At 42.8% G+C, this 25,919-nt stretch overlaps 1 protein-coding gene across 6 annotated transcripts in view; it reads left to right on the top strand.

The window, feature by feature from the left end:
* The window catches only part of BCL11B (BCL11 transcription factor B), a 92,403-nt gene that overhangs the window by 24,883 nt on the left and 41,601 nt on the right, over positions 1 to 25,919 (top strand). For 3 of the 6 annotated variants that reach the window (XM_009101758.4, XM_009101759.4, XM_018907245.3), the window contains exon 3: positions 18,548 to 18,763. The exons of the other annotated variants lie outside the window; for them this stretch is intronic. In XM_009101758.4, coding sequence (XP_009100006.1) covers positions 18,548 to 18,763 — 216 coding nt within the window. The remainder of the gene's footprint in view (positions 1 to 18,547; positions 18,764 to 25,919) is intronic. 6 annotated transcript variants of the gene reach the window in all.

The raw sequence follows: 25,919 nt of genomic DNA, 5'->3' as shown, positions 1-25,919 counted from the left end.
GCGCCGCAGCGCTTCCGAGCCGCCTGCCGCTGCTTCGCCCTCCCCTGCTTTCAGCAGGGCTTTATCCCCTCATTGTATAGCATCCCCCCCAAATGTACTTTAACCCCATGCAGTTCAAGCTGCAGTGAGTTGACTTTTTGGTAAATTACAAAACATCCTTTCCCTCTTGCCTCCACTATTTTTTTTTCTTTTTCTTTTTTTTTTTTTTCTTTTTCCCCTGACAGCTGATTTTAAATGTCTGGAGCTTCCCATTTCACTTCAGCTCATATTAACGATTGCTTCTTGGCATCAGTTGGAGCCCAGGTTCCCAGGTTTTAATTAGTTTACTCAAATGCACACAGTGGAGCAAAATAGTTTCTTTCAGCTTTACCTGCAAAGGATGTTTCCTGTCTCAGCGAGGGGGTTTTCCTCATGGAGGGATTTGAAAGGCAGAAGTTTTCAAGTGGTCTCAATATGAGGCCCCACAAGAGCGAGTGTGGGAGGTGAGGGGGAGAAAGAGCAAGAAAGAGAAAAAGAGAGAGAGAAAAAAGCAAACAAAAAGCTAAACCAAAATAGATTTTGGGAAAGTACCTTGAAATGAGGATGCTCCCAATCCTGCAAGAAATTGGATGTCAAGGCACAACCTTGTTGACGTCAATGGGGGTTTTGCCATTGGCTTGGGCTCCATCCTTAGCTGCACCGAGCTGTAGGTACGCCAACGGCCCTCTGCAGTCAGCGGGATTACTGATGTGCAGAAAGTTAAGCATGTCTGTAAGCGTTGGCAGGATTAAGATCTGTGCTGGTATTTTCAGACCAAGTGAAATGCATGTGGGAGTTTTTTAAAGAAGAAAGTGCATGGGAGTTTTAAAAAGGGAGAATATAGCGGAGCCTGCCATTTTTAAGTGCCTTGGGGAAAAACCTGGGTTGCTATTAAAAATATCGGAGGACTAATGTGTTACTAATTGTGACACAATTAACTTCTTAAAAGTATTTGGTTGTGAGTCCCAAGAAAATAAAAAGAGATGGAGATGAACAGCTAGAAATTCAGGCCTGTGTTTCAGTTAAAACATTTCTTTTCTATTAACTAGAAATAAAAGCAAGCCTAGAGGTTCACTTTACCGTGCATCTTGGTTACTTTGTTCCTAGAAGTCTGCTTTTTAGTGGGTTTTTTAAAGAATTAAAAAAACAAAAACACAGAAAGAAGCTCAAACCCAGTAGCTGTCTGAGACCCCTGTATGTGGCTTTACCACACAACTCTTAAATTCTTGTTTAAACATTTCTCAAGAGCTGTTTCTTTGGGACGTAAAAATGTGTGCTGTTTGTCTCTAGCAGATTAAAAGTTTACCTTTAATGTGACAGCTTCTCAAATCTAGTGTTGGAAACATGCCTCTATTTTATGGTATTATGAAACAGGTCTGGAGCAGAAACAACATATTTAAGTAAGAGAGAATGAGATAGAATTTGTGGGTTTCTTTCTTTAATAGTTTATAACCAGAAACCTTTTTCTCTGTCTGTCTCTGAAACTTTTGTTCCTGCAAGTGGCCAGCACATGTAAACCACACTTTGAAATTTAACAGTTAACCTTAAAAAATATTAAGTTCAGCAAAATGGCTTTTTTTTTTTGCGTAATCTACAGACAGCTCTTATTAATGATCTGGCAGAGGAATCTAAAGTTGGTTGGGTTTTTTTTTTTCCTGCAAAACATTTGTAATTTTAGCAGTAGATAACTGAAGCACACCCGAGCTCTGAGAAGGCTCTTTCACATCTGCCTCCGCCTGTGTGCCGATTCCCTGGGGTCCCATTTATAACAATCTAACAAGATAGAATCTGCCTTTGAGTATCAGTAAATATGGCTAAAGATCACAAAACTGTACTCATAATTGTTCAAGACTAAAAGGCAGAATATAGTGTTTGATTTATGTTTGTGGTACAGGGCCTTTTTGCAAGAAGGCAGTTAAAATGGTAAGCCCCCAAAAATTCCTGAAAAACCCCTGAACCCCCACTCCAGCTCCCAGATTCCACTGAAGGATGTTATCCTCATTGTGCCAATTTCATCATTTAAGATGATGCATGTTATTTTTGATTTTGAAACTGATCGGGGATTCCTGGTTGGGGCTGATTCTCCAATGGGATGCACAACAGGGTTTTCTGTTAGCAGTTCTAGTACACAGGAGCTAAAGACATTTTTACTGGCCACCAGAGCACCCATCCCTTCAGGGAGCTTTTGACAATGCATTGTCTTGGACTGGCCTCAGCCTTACCACATCTGCTGTGCGGGTAAGGAGAAGCACCCTCTGTCCTCAATGCTCCCTATCTGACAGTTAACATCCATTAGAAATAATTTGGCAAGGGGAGGTCAAGGATGCAGTGGTGGTTGGAGACCCATAGCAAAGGCACCTGCTTGTTTTGGAAGGACTGACCAGCTGGATTGATGAAGTCTGTGGGCTGGAGCCTTGGGGCTGTTTGGGCAAGGGTTTTTTCCGGGCAGCTGGCAGCTTGCAACAGGCGTTTCCCGGGTGGGGCAATTCACTGGTTGTCCTCACTCCGTCTGCAGGAAGCTTGGGAACAGCTGTTGTCTTCACTTTTGTGAGACTTCCCTGCTATCTGCAAAGGTTTACTTCTTTGAGAGATAGTGAGTGGAGAATACAATACAGATGGATCTGTTTCTCTTTCATTAGCCCTTTTAAGATGCTTGTTTAAATGTCTTTGCTTTGCTTTTTAAATGGTAGATGTCAGTGTTTGAAATATTACTGCTAACAAAAAAATAATTTAAAAAATAGATCTTTGAAAATGCCCAGGTCCGGACTTTGTTAAAATTCTGGTCTAGAAATGGCAGGGATCACTCTGCAAATGCACAAAGAGATGATGTGAGGAAGAGTCAGTGCTAGCCTGGGTTCAGGGCTGGTCCCACTCAGAGGGTCCTGCCAGAGCAGGTCCTGGAAGGAGCCAGCGGTGGGGCTGGGTTCTGGCCAGGGTGCCTAGGAAACATGCTGAGAGAGTGGTTGTGACTTTTGCAGTGAAAATCCCATGATTTGGGGAATGGGGTAAGGATAAAGTGAGAAAACCTGGAAGGGCAGATGTGTGTATGCTCCAGTGGAGTTTGTTGCTCACTGAGGAGGCTGTGGCCTTGAGGATGAGACAGTGACTGGGGTGTGCAGAGAACTGTGCTAGCAGAAATACCACCCCACCGTGCCACGACAGGAGAACCCTGGCACTCCCAGAATCATGCTGAAATACTTCTGTTTCCCACCCCCCCATCCCTGTGCTTCTCCCAGCCCTGGCTGTGTGATGACAGTGCAGAGCAGAGCCTAAACCCCATCCCCCATAACCCTTCTGTAGGACAGGTTGGCGTGGTTTGATGGATGAAGCACAGGGGACCATCAGTCCTTTTTCCCACCCTGCAGCCCCAGCTTTGTTCCTGAGAGGGGAACAAGTCCAGGAATTTTTAGTGCTACTTGCTGTTGGTTTTAACTCTCCCATGTCTTTGCCAGCACCAGCTTTGAGACGCCCACAGGAGATATGCACTCTCATTTCCCAGGAGGCAGAAAAGATTGTGAATGGGTTTATTTTCCAAAGCACCCAGCTGTGTCCGGCAGGAACCTGGGGCAGCCTGCAGTGCTCAGCACCCTTCTGGATGAGGCCACAGGTGCTGCTGTCCACAATTCCTGCAGGGAGCAAGGAAGGTCAGCAGAGCTGTGGCTGGGAGAGCTGCCCTCTGGTTCACTGCTCACAGCCCTACCCATTGATGTGTGCATGAGTATTTTTAAACAAGCCCTAATCCCTTTGAGCCTCTGTGCTGTTAGTGTGCTCCCCCATCCCCAAACTCCTTGGCAAAGATTAAACAAAAATGAAATCACAGGGCAGGCACTGGGGAAGGCAGTGGTGTCTCTCATCCCCTCTCACAGCCTGCACTGGTTGGTGAGGATGGATGAGGATGGGAGGCATCATGTCACTTTGTGCAGCCTCGGCAGCATTGCCACTGTGGGCACAGTGCCAGGAGATGGCCTCTCCCTCGTAAATGAAGGATCTAAGAAAATTCACTTGTGAACATGTGATAGGGCCCTTCCCCCTGTGGGTAGGCATGAACCCCAGAGCTGGGCGGCTCAGGTGAGCCCTTGTCTGAGTTTGGCTGGGTTGGGACATGGCTTGTGCCCTCACCTCCACTCTGGGTGTTGGTTCCAAGAGGAGCTGACAGTCCTCTGTTCTGTATCCCTGCAACTGGGTGCTGAGGAAGAGGAGAAGGCAGGGGGAAATCTGGGGGGGGAGGAGTATAGGGGAAAAGAGAAAAGATCTGTGACAAAATCATGCGACACCCACGTAAATATTGTTTGTATGAATTGGGTCCTTCATCTTTTGTTAGCAGCAGCTTGTTAATTAACAGCAGATTAGTGCTGCTTTCTTCTGACACATAAATATATTTTGGGCTAGAAAATACTTGTACTCCATAAAACTGTGTGACTGAACAATTCAGAAAGTACCAGCGGAGCGCCGTAATGGATTCCCTTTTCATCCCCTCCCCCTTTCCTCCTCCTCCTCCTCCTGCTCTAAATGCAAGCAGATTTCTGCAGTCTAGTGCAGAAGAGACATGTTAAACACAGCTAAATAAATCATGTTTACTCTTGGCGTTCTTGGTAGTGAAAAATCTGTTGGCTGTTTTTACTTCCTTATTTCTCAGCATTTGCTTCCTACCTGTTTTTGAGCCTGTGCCCAGAAATAGTAGTTTTGTCAAACGAGTGGATTATGCCAACCAGCAGTTCCCTCTGCCAAGGAAGCTGCTGGATCGCAAAACCCGGTGACTTCTTTCTTAGAGTGACACTGAGATTCCCACTCTTCCTCCCCCCACTCCCCATTAGAATATATAATAAAAGTATTAAAACCTGGGAAAGTAGAAAATCTTACCAGATGCAGGCAGTTAAGAGCCCAGATTAAGGAAAGTTGAACTTCTGTTCCAGAAGCCCTTCTTTAAGCTGTTTGTGGTGGTGAAAGTGCTGGAGATAGTAATAATAGGACCCAGACATTTTCCCTTTTCTATTATCATTCCAAGTCTCATTCCCCCCCACAAATGGGAGTGGGTTTTTTTTCAAAATTTTCCAGGGCTTTTTTTTCCCCTTCTCTCTACAGAAAGCTTCACAGCTGGGAAGGAGAGGTAACTAAGCCTTTATTTAACAGAATTGGGTCTGCTGTTGCAGGCAAAGGATGAACTCTCGTTTTTGGTCTGAATCTGCTCATGACCCTGCATACTTGGATGACCCTATAAACCTCCTGCTTGAGTGAGGGGTTGAGCTTCCTTTGCAAGATGGGGTTAATGCAAATGTGACAAAGCAATGCACAGTGCATGTATATATCTATATCTAGGTACCTATATAAAACAAATATATATAGTGTGGCACATTTGCTGTCATCAGCAGAGCTGTGTAGAGTGGAGGGGAGTGTAGCTCAAAAGAGAAGTAAGTCCATTTTCACAGAATCTTGGGTGTTAAGTGCTCCTCTTTGACCCCAGGTGGCAATTTTTTAGCCTGGACCCATCTTCCTCAAGGCTGTTATCCCAGATGTCAGTGATCCCAGATGTGACTGTAACATGGATTATGATCCTGGTGGACTCTCCCTGTTTAGTTTTAAAATTAGAAAAAATATCCTTTTCCCCATCAGAGCTTTGCATGTATTTACTCTTTGATCACATTGGAAGGGCCTTATCCTGTCTCCAGAGAAGCTTTAGTTCTGCTTTCAGTGGTAACAGGGATCTGGCCCATGCTGAATATTAGCATTTTAATGGCTTACTTAAACCCCCATTGCTGGTACACTCACAGGGCTCCCTGCATGAAGAGAGTCCAGCTCTGGGGTTTTGCAAAGCGATGTTGCAGGCTGTGATGTCTGCAGAAAGAGAGGAGCAGGAATGGCCCATTTGTCATAGATTATTAGTATTGTCAATAATAACATGCCTACAGAAGCCAAATTAATTCCTTCTTCCACTTAGTACTAAGTCCAAGAAATGCCAGATCAGTTTCGGAACAGGGGAAAAAAATAAACAGAATCAAAGTTTGTATGTTATGATCCCTCTGAATTTCTGGTGGGAATACTCTGTGATAGAAATGATATTTCCATAGAGGCTCTGGCTGCCAGTTTGCTTAATTACATTAAATAGTGGTATAAACCTCTGCAGAACATAAACCTCTGTTACAGCCAGTCATTAGAATATTGAATCATAAGGAATAATGATACCAGTGCTAACGGGTTACAACAATCTTTATTATATTAGCGATTGAAGTGTTATTTAAAAAATAAGGTTTGTTGTAGCAGTTTAGGTGTGCATGCATATTTTCTCTGATCACCTATTAAGAGACTGAAGACTGGATTTGAATTTATTACAGGCAAATAAAGGGCTTGCTTCAAGGAAGAACTAGTAGATCACTGCTTATGACTTTACAATTTGATTCCACTTGTCCTTAAGGAAGGTTCATAATGCTTACTATGGAAATACCATCTACATCTAGAAAATTAGGGTTAAAAGGATGACTTTGTTGAAACTAATTACAGGCTGGTTCAGTTTTTCAGTTGGTGACATTTTAGAGATTTTGCTTGTAATGCAGGAGGTTATAGAAAGATTTGGTTAGACTGTGATATAAAGCAATAAGCTGTCATTGGAGAATATTGACATTTTCATCAGAAACAAAACAAGCCTACTCAGCCTTATTTTACTGGGGTGATAGGTATGAATTTAATGTTGCTTCCTCATCCTAACTGTGGACTTTTGAAGGAATTGTCTTGCCTCACCTTGCTTGTACAGTATGTCTGGTTTTTTATCTCTTCTTTTTTTTTTTTTTTTTTTTTTTTTAATGCACTTTTCTAGGTAAGTGTATTCAGCTTCTGTTTCAAGCAGACAAGCAGACTTGATAACAAAAAGCCTTTTTGTGTCTTTTGCTTTTATGTTATGGAGAAAGATACTGTTGTGTACAAATAATGGGTAAATTGAGAGCTACAGGGAAATCTGGTCCAGAAAATAAATACCTCAGAAAAAAATTCTTTATGTAGAATGGTTCTTGATTTCTTATACTTTGCTCTTAGTTTTGTGTCAGAATGAAAGGATTACAGGGTTCTTATTATACTGAACTTGTGTTTTTCCTCTCCTGGTGCAGGGTTTGGTTATCCTGTCTAATTAGTGCTTGTGACTGGCCAAATTCTGTTCGGATCCAAGTCTTTGGGTAAAACTTCATTGTTCTATTTAGCAGAGGGATTGGGCACAAGTTCCCAGCATGCTTCCTCGTGCAAATGAAATGCTGGTTCAGTCTTTCCTTTTTTTGGCTTACATTATAGTCAGAACTATGTTCCTGGTTGCTGGTTTATTTATCTGCTTTTTTTCATTTTTTAAAAGCTGGTTAATTTCCTAGCATCTTTTCCATTCACAGCATTATTTGCTTAATTGTGCTGGTGTCCAGTGGATTGAAGACTGAACCTTTAGATCTTCAGTGTTATTCTCATTTGGTGGATTGTTTTACCATCTCCAGGTGATTGCTCTGCTCATTTAATTTGACAGATTCAGTTATCAGTCTTGGGTCTATTCGTACACACATAGCTGGAGTAGTTTTCACCTGAGAGACCCAAAACTCAGTGGGAACCCTCATTTTAAAAATCTCTGCTGCTCCCTCCCTCCCTCCCTCCCTCCCTCCCTCCCCAGTCATTCACTCTGTTTTGCTTTTTCAAGTTTGCTTCGTGTTAGTGAAGTTCTTTTCTAAGTGTGAAAGTGCTCCATGCACAAGGAAAAATTTGAAAATCATGAATGTGCCTGTTAATGTCCCTCCCTTCCCCCACATATTTAAAAGTTGTGTTACTTTAAGACTTTTGTGTGCATTCACACTAGGCAGGTAGACTACTTTTCACATTGAAATTCAGCACTTACAGTGTCTACACTTACATTGCTTTTGGCAAGGTGTGAGCCAAAAAAACAGAAGCTGTGATTCTCCCCCAAAGCTAATTGTTTCTGTATATTAAGTTTGTCCATCTGTGCTGTGCAGGGACATGGCATCACCTGATGGCTCTCCTTTGCATTTCCAGCAGTGAAGCAGTTAACAGTGCTGCTGCTTAATATATTGCTGTTACAGAGTCTTTTTAGTTTCCAGGACATTTAACTAAATCAGGTGGATGTCATTAGCCGATTTTCACAGATGGGGAGACTGAGGCACAGAGGGGCAGAGTGACTTCATCTACTTCTTTTTCCCTAAGTTCCCTCCCATTCCAGGAATTGATTTTGCTGCCAAACAGCTGAAGAGCTGCTGAAGCCTCATTTTGTCTAATTCCTCCAAGATTCTAAAAATTGTTATTTTTTTTATTGTGAGAGGGAAAAAATTTAGGGACAAAATTTAAAACTACTACTAGAAGGCAAACTTCATAGTGAGGCAGAGATATTTAGCGAAGCAGCAGATCCTGCTGCTGTCTTTTCCAGAGGCCACATTCGCCCTGAGGATACATGTTTACAATGCAGCATCTGCCAGTGTGTGGGATTCAGCTCCAAAAGGCCAAGGCAGAGAAGTCCACTCTCCTGCTGATCTGTGGCTCTGCCCTGGCCACTTCAATTCCTTCATTTTAACCTCTTGACCATCCTCTTGTGGTCAAGCCCTCTGACTATTTGTAGGGGCGTTTCTTGCTCTAGCTGCATATATATATATATATATATAATATATATATATATATATATATATATATATGTATAATTTTGCCCTTTGGAAGCAGCTCTTTGCATCCACTGAGTTACTTTATTAATTTCAGGGCCTTTTAAATTGCTACAGTTGTCTGTTGGGGTAGGTATATGTTCCAATTACATCAGAAATATTTGCTGGTAGATAGAAATATTCATGATATAATCAGGTCTAAAATTTTTAGTACCCCCAAGGATTTTCACAACCACTGAAAGCTCCCCAGGACTTAATTACAAGAGTTGGGGAAAAAAATTGGGAAAACTGATGAACTGTTTATTGTCTACCCTTTATGCCTTTTGGGGAAAAAAAAAAAACCAAAAAACCCCAAACAACCCAACCCTCCACAAATCATGGTGATTATTATTATAATAATTATTATTATTATTATTTGTTAGTTTATTGTGGTAGCTTCTGGACATTGCAGCTCAGACCAGGCCACCACTGTGTTAGGCACTCGACATTCCCAGAGTGAGAGCTGGGCTCTGCTCGGGAGCGTCTTGGGGCTGAGCAAACCCGACAGGCAGTCAGTGGGAAGGTCAGAAGGGAAGCTGAGCTCCAGGAGAGAACGTGCCATGACCTGTGTGGCCCACAGCCTGTGTGGCTCACGCCCTGGGGTGTGTACCCCAGCCTTCTTCCCAGACCAGTGGTCTGCAAGACCACTCTCCTGAGATGAGGAAACTCCCTGGTTTCCTGTGTTATATTTTCAGCGTATCTATTAATATGTCATATTCACTCATTCCTTATGATGTTTTTAGGCCAAATCCTGCCCTGTTTTCCCTTGCTCTTGCACCTAGTTGCTCTTATCACAAAGGGATACATTCCTCCTGGGGCAAAGGCTTGTGTTGGTGAGGGGGGGCACAGGACACAGCAGGAGGTGATGAATGCAGCCTTGGGGTGGGTAAGAGTTCTTTTTCTTGTGTGTTTAATTGGGGTGAGCCAAGATGTTTCAGTTTTTCTCTTCTCATGTTCATAGCACATACAAGGGGTGAGGAAGAAGTTTAGATGAGCATCAGGTGGGAGCAGGGTACAGGTGGCTCTGCAGGACACCCCGTGGAGACCTGGCTCAGAGGGATGCTGCCATGTGGGTACCTGGATATCCCTGGGGACCACCCACCCTGGCCCCTGAGTGGGGTCACTGACAATCCCCACCCCTGTTTTCTAAAAGAGGGCGTTTGGCAAAACAGTCCTGTAGGCATAGTGTGGGCTACTTCTGTGAATTCACATGATCTCAAGGTAAGAAAAATTCTCCACAGCCTGCCCTTGGTGTCCAAGTCTCCAAAATGTCATATGCAAATACATGGATGACATAACATGGATTTTTACACAGTGAGAGGATTTGCATGATCTTTAGATATGTTGGGATATTTATTAACCACATGGGGTGTTCCAAACTCAGTTTATTTATCTTCGTAAAGTACTTCCAGATCTTTTCGTGGAAGGCACTAGAGAAATGAAAAGATTATTATTATTATTGTTATTATTGTTGTTGTTATTATTATTACAGCATCTAACTACTGACAGGCAACCACAGCTGCATGCTCAATTCAAACCACTTAAATTTAGGGGCTGATTTTTACAATATGGACTCTTAATGCTTTTCCCCATTGACTCCATATGCAGAAATGTGTGTTCACCTGCCCTGCAGAAGTACCATTATTCTCCAGAAATATGTAAATGGGGTACTTTTAAAGAAAGAATGAAAATATGGAATAAATATTAAGTATTCACATTTGTATGGTAGAATTTAATGGCCATTTAAGAAGCGCTTCAAAGCAACCAACTGTAGGAGCTGGTAGTTGCTCCTCTGTCATTAAAAAAAGAAAATGCACTGATTAAAACAAAGCCAAGGAACCTTGCAGACAAAGGATAACATTTTCGGTGTTCAGAGGTCTGACACGAGCTACAAACAGCCCAGGAAATGGAGATCTGGGTTTCACAGCCGGGCGTTTTAATCAGTACGGCTGTGCAGAGCCGCTGCCGCGTGTGAGTTATGTAATATCACACTTCACCCGCCCACGCGCACTCAGAGACAACAGACATCTTCGAAAGGTCTTGGCATTATTCAGAGCAAAGACTCCCAGCAATACCTCGGCATGGTGTTTAACCTTATCTTTACTTACATTTAGCTATTTCTTTTTTTTTTTTTCTTTCTCTCCTTCCTTTCTTTTTTTTTTCCCCAGTCCTTTTCTGTGATGCATCAATAGCGAATAATTTTGTATTTCTAAAAATGAAGCAAATATAGGGGGAAAAAATCCCATTAGCTACATAATGTGTTTTCATGACAACTTTGAAGGTTCTTATCTTGGCCATTTTTTGCATTTTGTAGCATTGTCTTCATGCTGCTTCTGTTATTATTGTAATTTTAAGTAGAGTTGAAATTTTACGTTCTGAAAACAACAGTTAATTATTAAATGGTACCTAGCCTATGCTTTCTTTAGATTTTTAAATAAGAAATAATTAACCAGAGTTTTTAAAGGTCTGCAGAAAAGGCAAACAGGCCAGTGAAACCCCAGGATCTAATAACAAAAAGGTGAGTTGGTTTTCCAGTGCACTAAGACTTGGAAGATATCCTTACTCTGGCTTTTGAGTAAAAGAAAGAGCTCAACCACATTTCATTCTGGTATAATATACCTCTGAAGTTAACTGTTTTTCAAAGAAAAACAAAAAAAAAATTAGCTGGCTGCTAATTAGATGTATTTTAACTGCAAAGTCATTTTAGCAGCTAATATTGTTACTATCTGTTTCAGTGTGAATCCTTAGTGAAGCTATTAAACTGTGAGAGCCTGAACTTATCAGACATTTTATAATGTGACTGAATTTTTGTATCCTTGTTCAGAAATCTGTGGGGAGTGGAGGACCTTTCTGGCTCAGACATGGAAAACACATTTTTTACCAACTGATTACCAGGATGGGCAGCTGAGACCTCCTTGCATCCTCATTTTCAGTTTTTTTCTTGCTTTCTTTTCCCTGGCAATAATATTTCTTGTTTCTGTTGCACTCCCTCCTCTCCCAGACAGCAGTCAAGCCCTGCAGTGTGCCCTTTATCCAAGGAAAGGGATTTAACAGCAGGGACTGGTCTTGGTGATTTCAGGATACTTTTGACTCCTGCCTGTTGTATACAACAAGTTGGTGATTCTCAGCAGCCAGGAGGCTCTCAGCATCAGGCAGGGTCCTGCTTTGGAAAAGCAATAGCCCACAGCAGAGGGTGGCCTTAGCCATCATTTCCCTATCAGTTTCTGACCCAGGTTTCTCATTTTGCAATTGCTGGGTCGCGTTTCTCAGGGTTTGGGTATTTCCCCCCATCTTATTGCATTGGTTGATTTTATTCTCCTTTGCACTCTAAAACAAAGTGACTGATACAATACCCAAACTGATGAAAAAGAAGGTGATTTTTCCCCCCTTTATTTGCTCAGATTTGAATTAGGTTATCTGCCTATCTTGTTTATGAAATTTTGTGCTGTCTTTTCTGCACAGACTGTGACTCCCAAATCTTCCACAGCTCCATTTCCATATTCCTGCGTGCTTGTTCTTTGTTAATCACTTGGCAAGCGCTTATTTGAATATTAAAAATTTCTTTAATCATCAAAGGCAGGAGCACAGCTTCATGAATATTCATATTTTTTCCCTCCTCAGACTGGATTCTAGTTCATTACCCTGCAGTAAAGCCAAACAGTCATCAATCGCGCTCATTACAGCCGCTGGCGTTTTGATTGGCTGCCTGCTGCTGGTAGCCCGCGTCCCCCATCCTCCCGCTCTCCTCCATGAGCTGTCGTGTACCTGCCAACAACAACAACAAAAAAAAATATATCAACAATGCAAGAATAAAATTTCTCCGGTTGAAAAACAACTTTGCAAACTTGTCAAGCAGTCCTCATCACTTTTTTTTTTTTTGATTTTACACCAAAAATCAAGGAAAAAAAAATTAGAAGGGAGAAACTTGAGCTTTAGAAATGAATATTTGTCAAGAGAGTTGACGTAAGTTTCATTTGCATAATGACTTTGTACTTCTGCATTAATAAAATTTGCATATGAAGCCATGTTAATTACTCCTGATCATGCTTTTTGCATTCATGCATAGTAATTTTCTCCGACTTGTGAGAATTAATGTCTTGGCATGGGGGGAGGAAGGGGGGGAGTTGGGGTACTGTCAAATTTCTGTGCCAGTGCCCCTCACTCACACTCTTTCTCCTCCTTGCTCACCACGTCGTGTTCTTGATCTATGACTCATTTATGCATTATCATTCGAAATTCTTGGAGAAAGAAATGTATCAATTCCAAGGGAATCCTGGTCTGCCAAAATGAAAAAATCCCTGAGCAAAATACAACAAGAAATCTCTTCCTTGCTCTCCTTCTTCTCTACCTGGTGCAACTTTTGCATTTCCAGCATGAGCAAAGTTTCAGTCTAAGCATCACAATCAGTGTGGGGACACCTCTCCCAAAGGGCTGTGTGTGTGCTGGGGGCACAGGTGAAGGCTGGTGTGCAGGTGTGTCTGGCTGAGTGCTGGACTCTGGGTGTCAGTGTGTGCAGTTGTGTGTCTGCACACCAGGGAGTCGATCTGCTTTCCTGGGGGGTGCTGTGTGTATCTGCCCCTCACAGGGGGCATTGCTCTGCTGGTTGCTGTTGGAAGTGTTTGTGCTTGTGTGTATTTGGAAGTGTTTCTCTGTGTGTGTACATGTGTGTGCTTGTGTGTATTTGCTTCCCAACCCTCTTGATGTCTGCAAAAAGAGACATGGCTGAGAGACAATGCTATCAGGTGGGAACAGTCCACAGGAGAGGGTGTGATGCACGTAATACAACTTGTTTCAGAAAAAGCTTGGAAAAAAATCTGTTGGAGAGATTAGTGGATAGATTTGTCTATCATTTTTGGAAACCTGCTGCAATGGTTCATGTAAAACTCTCCTCAAAACATCTGCAGTATTTTCCCTGAACATGATGGGCACAGGGCAGGGAGGATGCTTCAGACTGCACTCCAAATTTGTAGCTGTACACTGTTTGAACAGATGTTTTTCTTTTTATTGAAAGAGAATTTTTTAATAATGGAGCTGAGCTTTATTCTCTAACCAGCTATTGATTGGATTTTCTATCACCAGACAGGCACAGAGAAACACGTAGAAAAACTTGGTTTGTGCCCTGTTAAGCAGCTCACACGTCTGCCTGTGCACCTGCCTGTCTGCCTGTACATGGATACACACCCAGGCACCCACAGCCAAGCACACAGCCCCCCTGGGACACACCAGCTACGTGTGGCTGCAGTTCCATGTGACATGAGATGTAACGCCAGGGCTCTTAATTTAAGATTGCTTCCCCTGGTCTAAGCCACGTTGAGGTGGGACATTTTGAATGCTGCTATGGCTCCTTCTTTGTATTTTGCTCAGGGAGTTTTCTGCAGATGTGCCAGAGAAGTGTGGTGTTTTACATACACCATATCATATGGCCAGACATGTCTAGGCTCTGGGAGAGGGGCAACAAAAGGATGCAATTTATGCCTTGATTGTGGCTTTTGTCAGGTTCATCTAGGCTTTTCCATTTTCCATCTGGGGTCATGTCCAATTTACCTTATCTTCTTTCTTTCAAGTTTAAAAATAGCAGAGAGAAAAAAGAAAATTACTCTTAGTGGTGCATTGGAGTCAACATCACCTGTGAGCTGCTGCCACGTACAGGTTCTGAGGAAATGCTGAGCCTGTTTAATGCCCGAGAACAAAATCTTCCTTTACCATCAGCAATGCAGATGTTTTATTTACATGGTGACAGTCCCTGTGCATGTTTCACACTCATGCTATGTGCAAAACTCTCCGTGCAGCATGAATGCAGAATATATAATTGAGATCTGCAGTGCAGGTGAGTGATTTCCCAGTGCTGACCCAAGAGGAAAATCGAGCCTCACACATCGTGTCAGGGATGTCCAGGCAACACAGTGCTGCATGTGTGTGCCTGCTCTCCCCATCCAGATGGGATATTTGCCTCCAAGATTGCACTGTAGTTCTTGTGGTTTGCTTTCCCTTTACTGCTGATTGTGGCTATGCCCTTTGTGGCAGGCAGGGGCTCACAGGTGTGTTTTCTCTTTGAAAATGTGATGTGGTCGATTGGATATAGAATTCCAGAGATCAGCTTCACTCCCTTGCCTCTTGCTGTGTGGGCTGAGCAAAAAAGTCTCTGCTCCACCTTAAGATTCTGTCTCTATCTATCTATCTATCTATCTATCTATCTATCTATCTATCTATCTATCTATCTATCTATCTATCTATCTATCTATCTATCCTACCTAATTTGTCTATCTCTCTTTTTATCTTTGTTCATTTTGTGTTTGTCTGCTACCTGTAACAGTTAAGTTGAAGAGCCTTCATCTTCATTTTCAACTTTAGATAGACCCTTTGTGGAATAAAAAATATACCTAGGATCCCACAGAGAGGAGATGAAGAGATGAAATGGGAACATGTTCCTAGCAAATACAAACTGGGTATTTTTGAACACAAGTGGGTTTTTTTCTATAACTATAAAGAGATATCATGTACCTAATGGTGGACCCCTCATTTTCTCCCTGCCTTTTCTTGAGGCCACTGGATATAATTTCCATCTTCATGATTTTCCACTTGATCTGATTCTGTAGGACTGTCATGATTAGTAACAAAGAAGTAAACCTTGACGTGGTAGTAAAGGGGAGGATAAATCAACCGATTTTACCTTGCTTGTAGGGGTAGACTTAAGTCTCCTGGTATGGCAACTTCATGATATTTGTCTCTTAGTGCTGGACTTGGGAGTGCTGGTGGTAATCCCTGATCATCTGACAGAGTCTCTCTTGGTCCACTCTTCTTCTCCCTTACCAATCTGTTCTTTTGTGCTACCAGGTTAGCAATTTTTAGATTTCCTCAAATCTACATCTGTCCTGGACAACATCATGTCATAGAATCATAGAATGGTTTGGCTTGGAATAGATTCCTCTGCAATGGTCAGGGACACCAAACACCCATTCAACCTGCTCTTGAGCACAGTTCTCTGGGCAACTTGTTCCAGTCTCTCACCACCCTCACAGTAAAGAATTTCTTTCTTAAACCTAATCTACACCTATCTCTGTCAGTTTAATTCCATTGTCCCTTGTTCTATCATCACATATCCTGTAAAAAGACCCTTACCAGCTCCCTTGTCAGCCCCCTTCAGGTACTGGAAGGCTGCTATAAGTTTTCCCCAGAGATTTTCTTCTCCAGGGTGATGACAAAGAAAAGAACTTCTGAGTGACTGTTTCAGTTCCATCCATCCACCGGCATCTGGTTCATACAGTTCTTCTGGTAAAATTGATAGTTAAAACAGATTGCTGTTTTGCCCCCAGTAACACTGTTGGGAGGCTCCTACAGGATCCCTTTGGCCAGATGGTGAGAAATCTCCTATCTGAGACCTTTATTCCCTTTCCACACTTGTGCTGAGTAAGATCTGGGAGGACCTTCCTTGGTGAGAACTTTTTGCATCTTCTTGCACACCTCAGGGCTGCACAAACTGCATTAAATTCATTGTCAATGCACGAATGGGACACACCAGGCTAGAGAGGAGGCTGTTACTCTCAGGGTAGTGCTGTGTGCCAGGGCCCACGGACCTCCAAATTAAAGCTCCTTGCAGTGGAGTCAGGTGATGCATTTGCTGGACTTCATGTTGTTTCTCTGTGTGACTATCTCCTTCAAAACCCTTAGTAAGGCATCATGATATATAGAGGGCCAAGTGATGGCAAGACCTGTACCCTTAGTCATGGTGAAAACGCAGACACATCTCGGTGTAACTTGAGATGTAGCTGCCCTGTAGTTCTGCTCCAAATCCCCATTTCAAGCTGATGAATTTCCAAGCAAGGACAAGTGCCCAGGCAGCTCAACACAGCCTAGCTATTTTTCTTATATTAGGAATATTAGATACAATTTTTAAGTCATTGGAGGGAATCTGTACTGTTCTTTCCTTATTCCATGAAAAAAACAACAAACATTATTCATATCTGTTACAGTGGCAGTAGAGTGGTGCCTACACACCTAGAATCCATGTCCAACATCAGTTTCCACAAGCACAGCATACTGTCTTGCCAGAAATGTAACATAGGTAGGATCTGGATAGTAGTTATCATACCTGCTTGCATAGTACTTCCAGAGAGATCAAAGAGTTACAAAAGTCAAACAGAGCTCCCAAAATAAAAAAAAAGTCCTTCCTTGTCCCACAAGCCCCAGAGATGGCTTCTATTTAAAACCAGTCCTCACAAAACAGCACAAATTTTATCCTCGATGCTTGAAGCTCAAGTATTTACACAGGGAATTTAGACTCTTCACTTGTGGTTTTGGCAAAAGCTTCACACAAATGTTTTGCACTGGTGGTCTCTTAGCCATTTAAGATAAACGCCAAAATCAAATGCAGTCCTTGCAGACTGGAGCGCTGGATGCTGTGCCAAGGATGAAGTATCCCCATTTGCCTCACATGTGTAGCTGTCAGATCAACATGCAGGCCTGGTTTCTGAAAAGAGACTCTCAAGGTGGAGAGACTCCCTCGGAAAATTTTGCAGATTTAGGGTTAGAAGGAGCATGGATAAATATTATTCCTTGCTGCCACAGTGTAGGTTCCTTTAGGAAATGTTTTTCCTAGGGTTGGAGGGAACACAGATAAATATTTCTGCTTGCTGCCATGGTGTTTGCATCTGTCTGCAAGGTGCACACTCATGCACAGCTAGAGATGCCACCATTTAGTAAGAAAGCATTTGCCAGAAGGTACCCCACAATTAGCACACATATTTCCTGATCTGAATACAGGGGGAAACTGTGGCTTCTGATCTACCACTGTGCGGTCACTGTTGGTAAATGCCAACTTTTTAATGGCGACTACTCCACCACATTTCTTTATGTAGAAACTGGCCTTGATTAGTAGCTACCCTTTAGTTAATAACTTAGAGGCAGGAATAGTTTGAAATGGAGGGGTTGGGATTCCCAATGGATGGAAAATGGTGCCGTTCACTCAGCTTCCCTTTAAAGTCTGCTAATTTGTGCCAGGCAAAAACGTGACTCTTACATGATTCTGTGTGTGTGTCTGTCTGTATTTGTGCAGGTGTATGTCGATATTTAAGACTTGTATCTTAGTTTTTCAAAGCCACGGAGTTCAGTTTGGACTAGTGCCAGGAGGAGCAAGCACTTCCAGCAGAGCAGGAGAAAACTCTTAAATACAGCTTTTAAATGGCAGGTGATTCCTAGAGGGGTTAAAAATAAATAATAAGGTTGTAGGTTACAATATTATCTTTTAGCTACCAGGAAAAAGGTTGCTCCCTTCCTCGCAGGCTCAGTAGGGAATCAGCCTGCATAGTCGGGGCATGCAAAATGCACAACTGGCCGCAGCTCAAGCGGGAAGGCAGCACATGGCCGCCAAGGCTTCCTTCTGGGAGCCTGGCTCCTGGCACCTCACTGAAGCCATTTGAGCTCTAAGTCACTGCACTTTGTCCGGGCTGGTGCGTGGAGCCCGCTTCAGCCGTGGCTCAGCAAAAAGCCTGCCCAGTTTTGTGTCGGCTCAGTGCATTAACACAGCCATAAAACAATTATCCCCCTTTTGATTTGGTCCCCGAGCAAGCCCTGGTGGCGACGACGTCCATCGCCTCTGGCTCTGCTCTGTGCCAGGGCTGGCCATCCCCCAACTTCACCTCGCTCCATGCCCACACAAGCCCTCAGCCTGGGTTCCCAGGTCCTCCAGGTCTCTTCTTATTCTTCCCCCACCCTGCGTGAGCCCGCCAGCCTCAACTGGACCCAGAGAGGGGTTCAGAGGAAGCGTGTTAAGCGTTAGGCAGCCAGCCCCCACTTCGCTTGTTTGATGCCTCCTCTGTCCCTTCAAACTTAGATCCGACTGACAGTTTTTTCTATTGTTTTTTCTCCAGGGCCGTCCAGGCCTGCAAACCTGCCGGGGGCTCCCATAGCTGCCTCCTCCCACCCTCACACATCCGTGATCACGTCACCTCTCCGCGCACTGGCCTCCCTCCCGCCCTGCCTTAGCCTGCCCTGCTGTGGTGCACGTGCAGTCTCAGTTGGCGGGACTCAGACTGAGATTCAGACTGAGACGTCAGGCACATTTGGATGTCATTGTCAGTTGTCAGGTAATAGAAATACTTTTTTTTTGTTGCTATCTGAAGGTCAGTAGTGCTGCCAAGTGATGTCGTCTTTACTGTGGGAGAGCTGACTTTGCTGGGTCGCATGGGGAAGGCAGAGAAAATGCCCTAACCTGCCCTCCCCCACCACTTCTCTTCCTCCTTCCCTCTCCACCCTGGAAGAGGATGGGGAGTGGGAAAGGGCATGAGACTTCCTCCATTTCCTCATCCCTCCTCTCCTGCCTGCCCACCCTCAGTTGTCACCTGTGGCCGCTGCTGGGCCGCCTGCGCCATGTTGTGAACAAATGTCTGAGACTCCTTGCAGAATGTGATACCCCACTATCAAGATTTCATCTCTCTAGGCTGTTTATTTTAAGCTTAATTGGATAGCATTTTACATCTGAGGTATTTTTATTTCCTTCTTATTTGCCCTTCCTCCTCAGTCATTCATATTAAAGGCTCTCCTCCGCATCCATGTGCACGCAGGATGTATGTGCTCTATGCTGTTTTCTCCCTTGCTTTGAGAAAATGCTCCTTGGTAACTCACCATTCATCCCTGGCCTCTTACCCCATCAGTTTTTCTTTTCCTTTATTCCTTTTGGATGCCTGACTTTTATCACCACAAGGAGGGGAAAGTGAAAATGAAGGCACACCAAGCTAGCCAAAGAGAACACGGACATATTGTCACCAGACCCCATCATTTCAGACCCAGTCATCTCTTTGAAATCAGTGGGTGTTTCTGAGCATGGATCAGTTGCAAGACTCGGTCTATGATGAACTCTGGGCTGGTGAGGTGAAAATGGGGAGGGCTTAAAAGAAAATGCAGATGTGGCAAAATACACAAAGTTTCATGGACTCTTACTGTGGTGGGCCAAGTCCCACAGCCCTCATTCATGATAATGTGCATGTAGTTTTAATAAGGAGTTCCCTAAATGATGCCGAATAAGTAAAGCATGAGGACCAAAGGATTCAGAGAGACAGCAATGACTGTCAGGAGTAAAGCCTTTGGGAATGACTCCTCGTTTCTCCCCTGAAGCTGGCAAAACTGTTGTGCTAGCTTTTTCCTTCCACAAGCACTGGTACCACTTGGCTACAGTATGCTGTATCTCATGAGAATGTTCCTGTACGTCTCACATTGATGTAATAAAGCGAGACATAAAGTTTTGCAAGAAATTTAAATTTGTATCTTGAAAACCCTGGGTCTTGAAAGATAAAATGTTCTCAGGAGGAGAGTAAGAGCACTCTGAAGGGTGCTGTGTAGGTCCTGGGTGAAGCTCAGGGCACGCAGAGAAGGCTCCCTCGATGCCTGGAAGATGCTCAGCCTGCACCCATCTGCTTGCACTGGTGCACAGGTTCTGGGTTTGTAGCAATGTGTTGTGTGGTGAGGTGCCATCAGTAAATCCAGGGTCTGCTTACATTTTCTGTCCAAGCTGCTGCATGCAGTATGGCAGAGGATGCTGTTTAATGAGATTCTGCTTCATCAGCCTTGGCAGACTGACCAACAGGCCTGAGATGGGTGTCAAGACAGGCTCTTGCAAATGGTGAGTGTTCGATCAGAAAGTCAGAAAGCTTCCCTGCCTTCTCTCCTCCCAGGAACCAGTAAACCAAACTGGAACTGGTCTCATGTTTTGCTGTCTTCTCTGTCTTCACTGGTGTAGTATGCACCTGCATGCCTTCAGGAGGCACGTAGTTGTAACACCGAATTGGACACCCCAGTTCCCTCTTGCTCCTGATTCCAGCATCTAGTGGGAATGGAAACAAGTACACCTAAAAATAGAAAAGGAAGGAAGGAACAACTTATTAAAGAATGTGGGGAAAGCTAGGCTTTTGTACCTTGTGTACTTGGAGTTCTCACTTTGGAGTTGTGTGCTGTGAGTCTTTGGAATTGCCTGTTTGCTGGGAGAGCGATGCCAGCTCTGTGGAGAGGGAGACCTGTTATCATGGCTTCCTGTAATTACTGCTGCAGTCTGCCACACTTAGAGAATAGGTTTTATCAAAGTGCATGCTACATGTTTATGACAGTAGTTGGTCAAGGTCTGCTTGAAAGAAACATTTTCTTCCCTTGAAAAAGGAGATTCTGTCTACTTAACCCTTTCTTAGCTCCTACAGTATTCACTGTACGTGAGCCTAGGCAAGGGTTGTGGGTTCTTTCTGTCACCCAAAATGTTTTGTGGAAATGATAGAAAAGTGAGTTCTTTGTGTTGATTAATAATCTAGTGACAATCCCTGCATTGTGCCTTTTTTTAAATATAGACATTTACAACAGTCACTTGCTCCAGCTTTAGAGATCAGCTTGTCTCTCTGATTTGATTAGCCTTTTATTCTGTCAGCCCTGTTCTTCCTTCTGAGGAATTGGTTACTTCTTTGAACAAAAGCCATCAGCAGTTCCCGCCTCCCCTCATCCTTCATCATTTCTTACCTTTCCTGTTTTTCAGCATTTATTTAATTCAGGACCTGGAGATTTTCCATGCAGCTCTCAAGCAGACTGTGACTCTGATGGCTTGAAGTTGCAGGTACTCCAAAATCTTTGCTGGGCACTCACAAACTGGGCCCTCAAGAGTCCCTCACAGCAGTTTGTGCAGGAGGATCCAAATGTCTGGCTGCTGGTGGGATTTGGGGTACAGATGTGTGAAAACTGCATTTGGAAATCTCCGACCTGGATAAGCGTGATTGTCTGGGATGCTGAGTAGTGTTCAGTCATGCACAGAGGAAGTCGTGCTGCCTCATCCAGAGTTGTTAGAAAATGTGCTGCTGATATTTTCAGTCACAGCAAATGGTGCTGGGATGTCTGCTTGGATGTCCACTATGCTACTCAGCCAGTGCTGATCGTGGCCCTCTCTGTCTTCATTCAATTCTTTGTGTACAAGGCACCCCAGGATGAGGAATTTGCAAGTAAAAGTCCATGTTTTTTCATGAGATTTAAAAAAAATCTCTACCACTGGTTCAATCTCTCTCAGTCTATTTATTTATTTATATATTTTGCCCCAGAAGCTTTTGTCAGTTGAATTGGGTTCTCCCATTCAAATTTTTTTAGTGCCTATTTAATTAGAAGTTGGAGTAGAGTAATGAAATTCACAAGGTTATGTAGCTTGGATCTGAAATATAGATGGGCAAAGCATTAATTTTGCTTTACCCCTTGCCAGATTAGGGTGCTTTTTTTGAGCCTGCTTTTATTTCATTTCAATGAATTGCAACTGCTCAGAGTAACTGTAAAACACACACAGTTTTTTTTTTTTTGCATAACAGAGACATGCAAATGATTGTTGAGAGACATAATTATGTAAAGAAAAGTATATGTCTGTGTGCATGCACACATACAGTGCAATGCTTTTTGTGGGGCTATTTTTTCACAATACATCTTCATAAGGCTCTTTTTATGATGCTGATTTATTAATATTGTACATTAAGGCTTAAATTGTCAAAGCTGCCTAAGAGATTTGGATGCCCATTTCCCATTAAAGTTAACGAGAAATGAGCATTGAAAATCTCAGCACAGAAGTGCATGGCACTTTACAGTGTGTTCTCCAAAGAAAAAAGTCCCTGCCTTGAAGATACTGTGGTGCAAAAGCCCCAGGAAGAGGATCGTAATCAGCATAAGACAAAGGGGATTGTAATGGCACAGAGAATAATTAATCCCCTGTGCCTGCATTCTCATATATACCTGGTCCAAATTCTTTGGACCTGGGCCTACAAATGAGGGTTTTATATACCCCTGTAAAGATAATTAAATCTGTCCAATGCACATATATTCATCTAACCAGTGAAACTGCTTTCTTCCCACATGTAGGCTGATGGAAGGAGGTGGAAAGCAATTATGATACTTAGTTGCATGTATAAAAACAGCAAGTGGGCATGGACAGCAGTGATTAATGGACAGGGCTGTGAAATTTAAGGTCTAAAATAGAGGAAGGCATGGGGCCATATCTTGGAAGAGAGGAACAAGCTCCTGCTAATTCAAGGAATCAGCTGTGTTAGTCATTAGGACATTCTGAAAATCACAGTCATCTTGTAAAGTTAATATCAATTTACTTGGCTACTGAAATTCTACTTACTGCTTCATTTAACTAGTCTGGTGTTTTCTTGGCAGAGGTTAAGGTGACAATAAAGATAAAAGCAGTCCCTGTAACTAAATCGTGGGTTTTAAAAGAATACTTTTTCCTTCATCTATTATATCACCGCATTCATTTTATGTTGGTTTTATAACTGGAGTCAGCCAATGAGAAGAGCTAGATTAGACCACCCTGCTGTAAAAAGCTTGATGCAATTAATACAGTCTGTCTAGAAAGAAGTATTATTTCAAAAACTTTTATGCTAATGATATGGTATGCACTCGGCACGTTTCTTACTTGAACAAGAAGCAAGCTTTTGTTCACTCCAGCCTGGGTTTTATTAACACAGGAGGATCAATGGAAAACAAAACAGTAATCAGAGCAGAGAATACAAACTCATCCAGCAAAAACCTTCTAACTCATCATGTCCCAGGACAATGGCTGATACTCTACTCTTCATTTTTTGCTGAGTGGAGTTTCAAAAAATAGAAAAGAAAAGAAAAGAAAAAAAAAGATGCAAAAAAATTGATTTCTCTTCAGCACTGGTGCTTTTTTAAGAGGAGAAAGAGGAATTTGGTATAAGTGTCAGAGGACAGACAAAGATCTATAGTTTCCCTGAGAGCCTTTGTAAATGTGTCTTTTCATTTTGCTGCATAAATAAGAGGTTTGCATAAAACACTAGCTAACATTCAGGAGAGATGTCCCTATGAGTCATGTGTATTTATTTATTTTAGTGAAATATTTAATGCATGCTCTAGTAGAATTGACTTTGTGGACAGTACTTACAGAGTGCAGGGATGTGTGAGAGATGTATACACTAAAAAGAGTAATACATCAGTCTGAGTGCACGCATCCATCTTAACACCTATCTATCAATCTCTGTGTTCATTCACCTATCCAAGTATTAAAATCATATGTGACCTGCTGTCTAGGCAGCTCCCTGTCTCACTAGATATTAAAATCAGATCCAAACTCAAAATAAGTGGATTTAACACAGGCTGTTTTTTTGACTGAATTGTGTGTTTGCCAAGAGGCAGCGAAGAGACCTTAAAATTGCAGAGGTGACTAAAAGGAGGGTTCTGCATGGGGCAGGGTCGCTGGCACTGTGAGCATGGCTGTGGCTTTGTTCTAGACAGATGGCTGATCACTATAACTTTGTAAGTCCTAATTATGTCAAGTTAAGAACCAGCAGGAGCAATAGTGATATTTAAAGGTTCTTTAAAGCGGATGCTTGCCATTTCCAGACATCCCAGCAAAAAAGAAAAGCCCTTAATTGCAATATTAATGGGTGGAACTGAATCTGGTGGTCTTGGTAGGAAAAGGTTCAAGGCAACATTGCCTGCAGTAAGGACAATGGTTCCAACATTGAGAGAGTTAACTCCATCGCATACCACCACACTGAGCCCGAGAGTCTGAACTCTTCAAACGCTCCAAATGGAGAGCTAAATCAAAGAATCCTGTTTCAAATCCATCCAAGATGTTGCTGTTTTTCTCCTCTGACAGGAGAAGCATTTGGAAGTGCAGTTTCTTTCTTTTTTTATAGCCGTCTTAAAAAGGAGTTTGGATGTTTAGCACAGCTGGTGCTCATTACATTATGCACTATCAATAAAATAGCATGTGTAATTAATTTTTAATGCAGTGCTGTATGCAGCGCTTTAAAGCAGTTACTGTATGGGGAGAGCCGACACCGGTCACTGACATCAGAAATATTGAAATAGAGGGCTAGATTTTGCATTTTTAAAGGGTGTATGTGAGAGTGGGGGAAGGTAATTCCCAGCCAGCAATTCTCTGGCCACAATCAAATTTAAAAATATAGGAACAAGATGGGTGAAGGTGATTTTATAATTTGTTTATGGGAATGAATGAATTTTTGTCCTTTTGGAGTTTGCTGAGTGAAAGCTGAATTAGGAGAGGTGACTTCAGAATATAGGTAAGGACCAGGGGAGCACATAGCAACAGAACTAAATTTGTTAAAGCACAAAAAGGCTTTGGTGGTATCAGGTGGGAGATGAGGTAAAAAAGAGAGCTTACGGAAAAACAAGTGAGTGACATTTCTGTTCTATCTCACAGAGAAGAGTTTTTTTCTTTTCATTGCAGGGCTTCCTTCTCATTCCTTGTTGTGTCTTCTTGTTCCCATTAGTAAAAATCCCATTTTTTCCCCCTCTTGATTCATTAAACATTTGGGAGTACTGGTAGTTTGGAAGGGAGAGAGTAGCTTGGTTATAAAGAGGCACCGCTGATGACAAGGTTTATGCTGCTCTGACAGAAGACCCAAACAAATTAGGGTCTTCGTTTTGCATGGCAGTACTTTCCACAAGACACCAGCATAAATGAAGACTGCTGTAATTAGACACAGTAGGAGAGGTCTGGGCACCATCATGACTCTCAGCAGCCATTATGTCCAGAAACACCTTGGTTGACTGAAGGAGGAGCAGACCTCTTTTTGAAGTTGTAGCATGGTGTGTGTCCGTGCTCAGCAAAGGGATGGGAATGGCTTTCATGTTTCTGCAGCAGAGTAACTGCCAGGGATGGTTTGCAGGATGGGACCAGCCTCTTCCCTGCTGCCGCTGCTTTCCCACCCATTTTCAGAGAGTTAAATGCCTCTTGGTGAACACTTCCTAAAAAGAGAAGAAATCAACTGCAGGAAGAGAAGGAAGGAAGCAATCACCTAAAAAGCAACAAAATTAGGGGTAGTACTTGTCAGGTGCCTTGCCTTTTGGTTGGGCAATGCAGCAGCTTCCTAAAGCTGATTTTTTTTTTTTTTTAATACACGTGCATAAGGCATAAATGTTTGCAATTATTCTTTCATTCTCTCAGCAAATTGCCATTCATTTGTACATAACATATGCTAAGCAGTTCACTTGCACAGCCTCACCTGGCATATTCAGGATGGAGTTTCCTCCTGCCCCTTCAGCAGTAGCTTTTTGTCATCACTTTTCTTCTCGCTTTCTGTCAGATTTGTGCGGATGTGTTTGTGTGCCTGAGCCAGGAAGTGAATTGGCCTGTTCAGTTTGTGAGAACAGAGATAAACCTCTCGTGCACAAATATAATGCTCAGTGTCAAAGGAAGTAGGGCAAACTATGGTGTATGGTGTAGGTAGTTGTGATGAGAACTGC

Source organism: Serinus canaria, chromosome 5, assembly GCF_022539315.1.
Source record: "Serinus canaria isolate serCan28SL12 chromosome 5, serCan2020, whole genome shotgun sequence".
Classification (NCBI taxonomy): domain Eukaryota; kingdom Metazoa; phylum Chordata; class Aves; order Passeriformes; family Fringillidae; genus Serinus; species Serinus canaria.
Note: the sequence above shows the minus strand (reverse complement) of the source record. Positions and strands in the feature narration are given on the sequence as shown.